This window comes from Stegastes partitus, unplaced genomic scaffold (genome assembly GCF_000690725.1).
Source record: "Stegastes partitus isolate 25-593 unplaced genomic scaffold, Stegastes_partitus-1.0.2 Scaffold1313, whole genome shotgun sequence".
NCBI classification, from domain to species: domain Eukaryota; kingdom Metazoa; phylum Chordata; class Actinopteri; family Pomacentridae; genus Stegastes; species Stegastes partitus.
Window position 1 is genome coordinate 187,313 of NW_007579044.1, and position 11,256 is coordinate 198,568.

An 11,256-nucleotide genomic window follows, 5' to 3' on the forward strand; every position below is an offset into this window, starting at 1 on the left:
TAGGTGTTTTATTTGTAATGGAGTATTTTCACACTTCTGTATTGGTGTTTTTACTTAAGGTGGCCTGTTCTGAATTTAATTTTACAGCTGTCATCTACGGGAGCATATCCTTGTTGAATCAATGTGTTGCCCACTATTTTACAAGGTGAATATGAAAGTGTTAATTTGAAGCTTGAACCCACTCTGAATTGCAAAATCTTAACTCTTACTTCTAACACAGCTAAGCCTAACCAGCCTCTTGTAAAGAAATCTGGTGTGTTTTCCATTATTACAACTACAACAACGCCGCCATTAGCATAGGCCAAAGCAGTCTGTTTCGGCCAGCCACGCGCAGTCATGAAGTTGTCATCGCGGTGAAATGTGAGGGCAGCTCTCTCCTTTAAGGCCTCCACCTCCCCCCCCCAGATACATTGTGCTCATTATATGGGTCATGAGCCCAGGGAGGGTTTGGGCTCTTTAATCAATGAACACGATGACACAGGGTATAAGTCACGCTGGTATTCAATCGAGCATACCATGGCAACCAGAAGATGAAGACAAAAAGTCCGAGAGAAAAAAAGAAAAAAAAATCGTACAGTACGGTCCGGATTAAAAGTATGGTGGATGGATGCTGTGTGCAGCTCAGAGAAAACAGGTGGATGGTCCTATATGATATGTGTGTGTTCTCCCTCTGTTTCATTTAGTTCCTATACTGTAATTACACGGATGAGACTCACTTCAAGGCTCTTTCCCTCCAGTGCTCCCTCTCTCTCCCCTCCCTCACTCCAAGTCTGTGATTTCATGTATAATTACTTGCATAATTATAGTTCCCTCCATCCTACTGTTTCAGGAGGTCTGTTTCTGTCTCTCTGGTATCTCTTGCCTTTCTTTCTCGTCGACGCTCACACATTCGCACACACACACAGACACAACAGCGCTTGCACCCTACTGATTCTGCCTCCCTTTCCCTTTGCCTGGTGGTAAGACTTGTCTTGTCACTTTCCTTTGTCTTGTCTGAGGCAGGCCTGTTCTAATATTGGAAAGACAGAGGAGCAGATACAGTGTGCGCGAAGAAGCCAGTGGTTTACTCCTGAGCTGCCATGCTTCCTCATTAATTATTCATCCAGGCATCACAAACTTAAAGAGCCTTAAGGTGTGTCACAGGGAATGAGGGGAAAACAAAATGCTCTGTAATTTTTTTGTTCTGGCTTACTACTTAAAGCTTTCCGCGAGACGGAGAGCGGTGCACACACCCACAAACACTGTCAGTAGCATTGTAAACTAGCACCTTCTCATGTTTTGAAAGTTTCTTAAGGCTCGCGGATGATGCCAGTAGATACAATTAGTTTGATTGCTTAGCAACTGAACATCACTTTTGAGGGAGGGAAAAACTCAGGTGGAGTATTGAGGTTACACGCTGTTTTTTTTTTGTTTTTTTTATTCTGAAGAATCTGTTTTTCCCAAAACTTCCATGCAAAGTAGCACGCGGTGTATCTTCAGCGCCGCTTTCATGTGTCAATCAGCGGAGTAACACACCACGCTGTGTCTTGGGTTAACTGACAATAAGATTATATCAACAGCACACATAATCCACACACACACACACACACACGTGCTCGCAGAGTCATTTACCGCTCGACAGGGTTCAAAATTTAAGCTTTGTACTGCACTGCAGGTCTACTGTGCAACCAATCATGGCCTACTTTCAGGTATCTGGAGGATTTCCCTGCTCTATCTGGGCATGTGGGCCCTCACCCTATTCCAAGTCATCTTTAACAACATGCTGCAATGTAAAGAAGGGAAATGCAATCCATTGTGCTCAGAAGTGCTGAGTGTTTCGGGGCGAGTGCCAAGAGTCAGGATTAGGCTGGCACATTTTGGAAGCCTTCAGGGTCGCAGTTTCAGTCGGTGGTGCATCAGTAATGTAATAGTTCTAAATAACCTGCCACTCACAATTACAATAGAGGCCTTAATGATGGTCAGTGTGGTCTTTGTCACTGTGCTCTTACCCCCTCTGCTGGAGAGACACGAGACCAGGACCTGATGCAGTCGTTGGTGGGATAGGCCTGGAGAGTAAAAGTACCCTCATGTCTCCAGAGGAGGGTGATATATTTATTCTACAGCAGACAAGACCTCAAACTGTTTCATGTGTTCTGCCACAACTTCTGCTTTTAGTCTCCAGCTTTTTTTTTTTCTTTCTTTCAAATCTTCTCCAGTCAGATGGTCGAGTTACAGGGGGGGTGTGAGGGAGGGCGGGGTCACTTGGGACGCCGGTCTGAGTTTGCAGCACATCGGTGAGGCTTTAATTTGGTGTGCGAGGCGAGCCGCGGCGGACTCTCCCAGCAGAGACGGTGCTGTGTTTGTTTTGCGGGTGTGTAAATTAGCGGTAATTCGTTTGCTCAGTAATGACGTGGGAGAGCTAATTAGGGCAGTGTTGATGGGTGCATTAATTAGTCTCTAGTGTGTGATGCTAATGAGACCCTGATTTGGAGTGTGTGTTTGTGTTTGCATGTGCATGAGTGTTAGCCATGTATCTGTAAAGGACCTACCACTATAGGTCATGCCATGAGGAATGTAGCAGAGAGCACATGGGGATGAGTAAATACAAGGTGTCTGAGTCAACACATGAACTCTGAGTGTGTGTGTTTGTGCATGATGGACCCAGCAGCAGGACTATATCTGTGTATAAGAACCTCTTTAATCCTGGTTACTCCATGATGTCGGCCATGCCTGGCTGAATATTGATCCCTCCACTGAACCATCGCAGGGCCGAGATGGGGGCCTCTGCTCGCGCATCGCACTTGTAACACCGCAGCAAGGAAGCCGAGGTGTGCAGCCGGTCAGTCACACCGCGGTGGTTTTCGGTGCTATGGCTGATCATAAATTCATACCGACCTATAAAAACGTCCAGGACACAAAGCAAGACAACACAGACAACACGGTGTAATGGATGAAAGGCTGTTTTATAAGTGTGTTCAGTGACAGGTCCACTCCACAGATAAGAAGGATCCATCTGTGTGTGGTCACAGCAGGGCAGCGCTACTACACTTCTCTGTGGCTTCTCTCAGTCAGGATGTGACAAGGTGGCAGCTTGCTCAAAGAATTTATGGCATATTACTGATGTGGCATTCATCATAGCAGCGGTGAAAGGCAAGCATATGCAGAGGGAGGGGGGGTTGGTGGTGGCTTTAGAGCCTCACCAGTGATCTATTCTAATCATATTTATTCATGACTATCCCGTTATACATAATCCATTACTATTCCTGTTCAACTGTATCCTCTGCTGTTTCATCCTGTCGCTCATTTCTTCGCCTCCTCTGCTTTCTCTTGTAAAACTGTGGAAGGGAAAAAGAGAAATTTTAAATCAGCGCAAGAGGCCAGTAGATCATCCTGAGTCACATGTGTGCCTCTGAAACTTAAACTGACAAATACAATAATATATATTTAGCATTTCATCTGAGGTTTCGCTCAAGCTGAAGGCTGAGGAGGAGAAGGAGATTTGTCATGCTGAGCTTTATTGAAGACTGTCAGAGGGAGACCTGCCCTGACCCGGGTCACGCTTTAGCTCACTGCTTTGGAACTATGTAGAAGTGAAATTAAGGCACCGTACCTCGAACCACCACCTTGCACTCCACCTCGTCCTGCCCCAGATCGTTGACGGCCCTGCAGGAGTACCTGCCCCCATCAAACAGGCTCGGCTTGCGGATATTCAGAGTCAACACGCCCTGGTTGTTCTGCATCAGGAACTTGGGGTCTTCACCGATGATCATGTTGTTCTTCATCCAAATGATCTTTGGCTGTGTTTGCAGGAGGAAGCGAAATTGACGGGATGGAGGACAGGAAAGGAAAAGGAGGAGGAGGGAGTGTATAAACAGAGCGATGGATGTGGGGAGGGAGGGAGAGCAGAGGAGAGAAGAGGGAAGAGGTGAAATTAGGTCAACATTTCGGTTTGACAAATCTTTGCCGATTCGGTGGGATAAAAAAAAAAAAAAAGTGTCTTCAAAGATCTTTCTGCTCCACCTCTTGTTCTAGCTTCAGACATAAAAATACATTCCTGCTGCAAAGGCATCAAAATCCTCTCTGACTGTTCTACACTCGCTGTTTGACACACCAAACTTGTACGCTCACTCGAAAAAATACAAAGCATGAAATCTGTGGCGTACCCTTGCAGCATAGTATCAGGGGCCAATGCAGGTAAAGTGAAAACAGGATGGTGTTATAGTGCTGTTTTACGCTACACTCAATGGGGCATCTCTGGCTGTGTGTTCAACAGGTTTTCATGCTAAATGACAGGCCAAAATGTTTCCTGTATTCTCACAGTGACCTCAGGAATGTGCAGTATGCTTTATCCTCCTCTGACTTTAACATTATTTGACCCTTATTGTAACCTTATATAATATTATAAACTACAAAGATATTTGACACGTTTCAATCTGTAATCTGCACACAGACTCACAAACTATCATAATACACATTGTAGTAATAGAAAAAAATACACACAACTGGATATTAACTCCAATGAAAGGGAATAATTTCACTGATGTTCACCCATTAAAGCTAGAGTATGCAGTGTAGTCCAGAGACTTTTTGTTTTTTTGTGATATCTGTTAAAAGTCTCTTGACATCCTGGGTGTTCTGATGATAAAAAAGAAAACATCTGTTATCTTTGACAGTCACAAATTTGTAAAAGTCAGTTGCATTTTGTCCACCATAAAATGCAATATGGCAAACATCCCACTTGTGGATCCAAGCTGTTCGAGTCAAATCAGCTCAAATTTAAAAATAATAATTTTAAAAAAGGGTTAAAATCAAACATTTATGAAGTTATATATATATGAAAGGACATTTTGTAAAGTGGGATACAGCCTATTTGTGTATTTTTAGACATGAGGTAGCTGAATCCAAAGGACTTGGACACCCAAAGGGAGGGTGGTGGGATTTTTCTTAATTGTATGTTTTCAAAATCCAGTCTACTTCTGCTGCTTCCTACATTCCTGCATATTCTAGCTTTAACGGTGAACATGTAGATACCTTTGGGTAGCCTCGAACAGCGCAGCTGATGGCTGCGGCGTAGCCTGCGATCACACTTCTGTCCACCAGAGGAGCTGTGAATTTGGGGCAACTGTTCTTGTCCTTCTCTTTGTAAGGTGCACGGTTACAGGTCAAACCTGGAGAGCAGAAGACCTCGAGGTAACACACAAACACTGCAAGGTGCAAACCAGTGGGAGTCAATAAATATAAAACATGGTACAGAACCTGTTCTTCACTACGCTGAACTTTAATTACTGAGCTCTCAGCTTTCATCATCTGTTTGTAGTTTACTCAAACAAGGCATATGAGTGGGAACAATGGATATTCTACCTTATTATCCATTGACTGATTAAGAGAATGTGTTGTGTATTCTAGAAAACATCATGATAAGATACATGAATGCCAGATAGCAGAACATATTTTGGTGAAAAAATAATGTAGTAGAGAAAGGATTAGTAATGTGGTGTAATTTTAAAGGTACAATTTGTCTAGTTTGTGTCATGCTGTAAAGTCAAATCTGCATAAGGAATGTGTAAAACAGGGACTGAAACGCCTAATTAGTAACCTGCTATAATCACTTTCGGCTGCTTTAGGTTTGTTCTGCCACACCAGCAAACTGTTTCGATTAGCAGCCTGCCCTTTGAATTATCGAGGCAGGAAACTGACTTTTGTTTCGGAGTCAGGTGGGCACCGTGATCAACAATCCTCACGATTTTATAGGCCAGACTGCTGCTTGGAACACAAAAGAAATAGGCTGGTGGGCTGCCAAATTTTCTGGTAGAGTAAGCAAATGCAACAACACAAAAACAGTAGCAGCATTTGGCTGGTGGCAGGTGTTAATTTCCCAGCCTGGTTGCTTTCATGATCTGCGGCCAGTATTCGATGCTATTTAACTCTGCCAGAGAAGATTTCTGTTGTGCATAAACACTGTGAATTAATTTTCCTTTAAATTACGTTCAACTAATTAATCACAATCAATAATTAATCACGAGCAGTTCTTATATTACTGCGTTCTACAGTAAACATAGCATTGGTTTGTGCTTTCATACGCTCATTTCTTCAGTATCCCATCACATATCTTAATGCTCCCTTTATGTTCCAATTGAATACAATGTGGCCTACAGCTCAGCATGACTTAGATGTTGCTTGGCCTCAAAAGCAATGCTATCATGTTACAGTGCTCCTTGCTCTGCAGGGATTTCATTACCTGTTTTGGTAATGACAGCGGTGTTCTTGCTGATTCCGGCCTCATCGCTGAGGCCACAGATGTTTTCGCTGAACACTCGAAAGGAATACTCGTTCCCCATGACCAGGTCAGACACAGTGCAGCTGGGCCTGCGGTTGTGTTCATAGACCGTGAACCACTCCTGATGTGAGAGAGAGGCAGACGCACAGAGAGAGGAGAAGCAGAGGTTCAAAGAGGCTTACAGCTGAGGGTGAAGATCTATATAAGCTGAAGAATCTCCAATCCCCAGCATCCGTGTTCTTCTAGTCCAAGTTCCTGTCGATTCATTCAACATAAGGACCATGAAAGTGCAGCAAGGATTTGCAGTTATGTGACAAGCATGGCTAGAAGTTCAAAAATAGAAGCGCTGTGCACTGATCAGCCACAACATTAAAACCATCAGCATAGGGCCACCTTAGGGTGTTCTGATCAATCAGAGAATGGACTTCTGAAGGTAATGGATGTTCAACCAAGTAGAGGTCAATGCTGAGCCAACACTTTGGGCTCTTTGTTGTGTTCATCGAGCCGTTCTTGAGCAGTTTTTGCAGTTTTGCAGAGACTGCTGCCACTGGGGTGAGGGTGGACGCTTGCTCTGCAATGATGCTTTTTAAAATCTTTTATAACTAAAGTTCTTTTTTGGTGGTTGTTTTTAAATTGACATTGTATTTACAGTATATTTAGAAAGTTGTTACACATGAGAAGAATTCCAGCTTGCATCACTGCACTGGCTATCAGTTAAACAGAATTGATTTTAGGTTTCTCTTATTTGTTTATAAAGCCATGCATTGGATGGCTTCTGGGTACATTTTCAAACTTCTTTTTAAATCCTCAGCACAGCTGCTGTTAACTGTTTCACAATCGTGGGGATAAGTGGGTAAGGGGAGATCATGCCTTTGCAGCTGCAGCTTTGGAACAGCCTTCTTCGATTGATATTTTTAAAAAAAACAAAAAAACCTTAAGACGTACATGTCTGGCTCTCCTCCCTCCACCACTCAGCCCCTGTTCCCTGTTTCTCCCAGTGACCCCAGCAGGCCTACATATTCTCATGACAGGTATGAAAACCTCCACCGGCTCTCGGACCCCATACCTTCAAAACTTATCATGGACTGCCTCCCTGCCATCTCACCTCTGACCATTGCCATCATCAACGCCTCCCTCAGCTCTGGTTCTGTGCCTCAACCCCTCAAACTGGCTGCTGTTACCCCATAATCAAAAAACCCGGACTTAACCCTGACAATACAAACAATTTCCATCCCATCTCCAACCTCCCTTTTCTGTCGAAAATACTGGAACGTGTCGTTGCCCACCAACTCAAAACCCACCTTTCCTCTAATAAACTGTTCGAACCATTTCAGTCCGGCTTCACACCCAGACACAGCACCAAAACAGACTTCCTTAAAGTCACCAACGACCTTCTCCTCTCTGCAGACTCCAGACACCTCAGCATTTTCATCCTCCTCAACCTCACAGCACCCTTCGACACCATCAATCACACCATCCTCCTCTCTCGCCTGCAATCAACTCTCCACATTACCAGCACTGCACTCTCATGGATCACATCATACCTCACTGACAGACACCAATTCATCAATATCAACAACTGTACTTGCCCCACAGCTCCCCTGTCCCGGGGTGTCCCCCAGGGTTCGGTGCTTGGTCCCCTCCTCTTTACTCTCTACATTCTCCCAATCGGCAACATCATTCGTCGTCACAGTCTCTGCTTCCACTGCTATGCTGACGACATCCAACTTTACATCTCCACAAATTCCATATCTACCCCAGCCATCTCTACCCTGACTAACTGTCTAACTGAGATCAAATCCTGAATGAACATTAAGTACCTCCAACTCAACTGCGAGAAATCCAACCTCTTAATCATTGGTCCCAAAACCCTCACCTCAGCTACCAACAATTTCAACCTCACTATTGACAGCACTTCCCTCACCCCGTCATCACATGTCCGCAACCTTGGAATCATTTTCGACTCCCATCTCAATCTGTAACATCACATCAATCACATCACCAAAACCACATTCTTCCACCTCATAAACATTGCCCGTCTGCGCCCATCTCTCACCTTCTCCCCTGCTGAAACCTTGATACATGCTTTTATCACTTCCAGACTTGATTACTGCAAAAGCATCTTCTACGGCCTTCCCACCAAACAACTCAACAAACTACAATATATCCAGAATCCTGCCACCCTCCTGCTCACCCACACCGGCTCCCGTGACCACATCACCCCCGTCCTCCAAAACCTACACTGGCTCCCCATCAAAGAACGTATCCATTTTAAAATCCTCCTCCTCACCCACAAAGCCCCCCATAACCAGGCCCCCTCCTACCTCACCAGCCTGCTCCACCACTACACCCCCTCGTAACCTCCGATTTTCTGATGCCCACCTCCTGTCCATACCACCTGACACCAAGCACCGAACCTGGGGGGGACAGAGCTTTCTCTGTCGCCGCCCCCACCCTCTGGAACTCCTTACCACCAAACATCTGGAACTGCCCGAACCTGTCCACCTTCAAGTCACTCACCAAAACTCACCTCTACAAAATTCTTTTAATGTGTGATTGTTTTTAAATGCACTCAATGTTTTTTTGCTTTCTGCTGTTATTTTTTTGCATGTTGTTTTTATTTCTTGATGTTGTTATTCACTATGCAGCGTGTTTGGGCGTTCGAAAAAGCGCTTTATAAATAAAATGTATAATTGTTATTATGTGCAGCATTGTGGTCAACTCCAGTTGTTTTAAATGTGCTATTTATAGCAAAAGGATGGTTTCTTTGTGATCATTCATCCTAATTAGTTTTGCATTGTCTCTAAAAAACATTTCCAAAATCCTGTCCTTAAGCTCTTGTGTGCTTTTTGAACAGCTTGAGAAACAGTCTCCATCTATCAACCCCTTTGCGCTCATGCAGGATGTAGTTCCTTGTCAGGTAGAATGTGTGCCTGGTAAGGGCCAACACCATGGTCATGAAGTTGAAGTTGACAAAAGACAAACCATGTTGGCTGCATCTCCTCAACCATTTTCTCATCCAGCCTTGTTTAACCTTCTGCTTTGTTTTTTTTTTGGTTTGTTTTGTTTTTAAAAAAAAAAAATAATTTGCATTGTGAAGTACTAGTACATTACGTTGTTGCACCACAGTCATGTGAGGTCCCTAACTCCTCTCTCTGGCATGATAATCCTAACAATATCCTGTAGTGTGTGATGTATCAATCTTTTCAGATCTCGTAGTGTGAGCATGTCTGAGATTAGAGAGAAGAGTATCTGTGAAGTTTCTCCTCATGTGTGCGATGCAACCCGAATTTCAAATCTGTCAGGTTTGTAAAACTCCAGTAGTGTGACTCTGGTATTAAGAGGTTTCCATCTATAGCTTAGTTAACACGAGTAAATGTGTGTGTATCATGAAACACAAAAATAAGGTTGGGATTTCACGCCAATCCATGAGAAAAGTACGACCTTCATCAGCTCGTGACTGGTTGATGAGACGTTTTTATTGCACAACCAGCAACAATCAGGTGCAATGAGGTGCAAAAAACACAACCTCAGGTCCTCCATGTGACTCCATGTAACTATTTTTAACAGCGGAAAGAAGCAGAACACAGACATGTCACCTTTTAAAGTGATATGGTGAAGTTGCTGTAATACAGTGACTTTCAGAAGCTACAGATAATTTCTTACTCTGGTTTTAAAGGCTCTTATTTTCATTTCATTTTAAGATTTTGCTTTCAGTTTTTGAACCAGCTCCTGATTATTTTCTGATATGTTGGTGAGATTTTAAGATCCTCTAACTCTGAGCTCTAAATGCTCTCCAGAGTAGAACTAAAATGCACAGAGATGCAACATTCTGTGTCATTGGCCCTTATCGCTGAAACAACTCCCCAGAGAAGGTCATTTTACCTCAAGCAAAACTTTAAACTTACCTTTTTAGGCTTGTGTTTATATAGTTATATGTAGTTTCATTTAGTTTACTGGTCTCAGACCTATTGATTACTTTATTTAAGGCTTTCGAGCACTTTGAGTTGCATTTGGTGCATGGACTCTGCTGTACATATAAAGTTGTCCAGATGATGAATTTTATTGCAGTATATATATATATTTTTTATTTTTTTTTAATTTATTTATTTATTTATTTATTTTGGTTTTTTTTTTTGCAAATTGGTGAATACAAGTTCAGCATTCAGGCATTTTTAGCTCTTTGTTTGGAGTCTACCAACTCCTGAGAGAGACATCTAGTTCTTTAGCTGCTAAATGATCCACTATGCTCACCAGCTAGTTCGCTAACAGTGTCTGTCTGCCATTTGGTGCTGAGCAGGAAGTGCAAAGTGGCGTTTTAGAGATTTATTGCTGCCTGCTACAGCCAAAAATGATGCTGAAAAGCACGCTGAGGATGAAACAAAGCAGTTGAAGGCTGGGAAGTGAGTTGAAAAACGCAATGAATCTCTGCAGAGCTGAATGTAACTGCTGAATTGGGTTGTAATTCTTTATGGGCTCATCACCATTCCATGTTACACGCAGTCATTTGATCTAAAATTATTATTTGTCAACAACAGCTATGGTCCTTTTGTCAAAGCAGAAAGCTTCGAAATGAATCTCTAAAATGATTGATACATAGTGTGTAAGTAGAAGCAGAGGACGTTTATAAAATACACGGTTCATCTGACCCAGTAAGTACACTATTGCCCCATCAGTAACCTGCACTGTAGTTGTTCTCTTTTAAGTGCAAGATGGAAAACGCAAGCCTTGATGAACAGATAAAAGCAAAGTGAGGAAACAGTTTGGGTTTCACAGTATGGCTAGAAAAATGTCTTTTTGCTGACTTGAATGTAAACTGCAGCTGCCTTACGTGGGAATGTGTTGTTTTTTTTTACATTTGGCACATACAGTACAGTGTTTTAGGCTGTTGTCCACGTTCAGATTCTTTTCTAGATTCATCTTGTAACACAATCAGGGAAGGTGTGAGTTATAAAACACTCTCTTTACCCAAAAGAAGAACAACAAAAAAAATTAAAGCC

At 43.0% G+C, this 11,256-nt stretch overlaps 1 protein-coding gene across 1 annotated transcript; it reads right to left on the minus strand.

The window, feature by feature from the left end:
• Positions 1 to 2,921: 2,921 nt before the first annotated feature.
• On the minus strand, positions 2,922 to 8,213 carry LOC103369638 (myosin-binding protein C, fast-type-like). Its single transcript, XM_008298402.1, has 6 exons — positions 8,181 to 8,213; positions 7,558 to 7,746; positions 6,218 to 6,377; positions 5,011 to 5,147; positions 3,590 to 3,776; positions 2,922 to 3,314 (listed from the first exon to the last, which is right to left on the minus strand). The coding sequence occupies exons 1-6, from the start codon at positions 8,211 to 8,213 to the stop codon at positions 3,280 to 3,282; spliced, it is 741 nt and encodes a 246-aa protein (XP_008296624.1). The 3' UTR covers positions 2,922 to 3,279.
• Between the last annotated feature and the right edge of the window lie 3,043 nt (positions 8,214 to 11,256).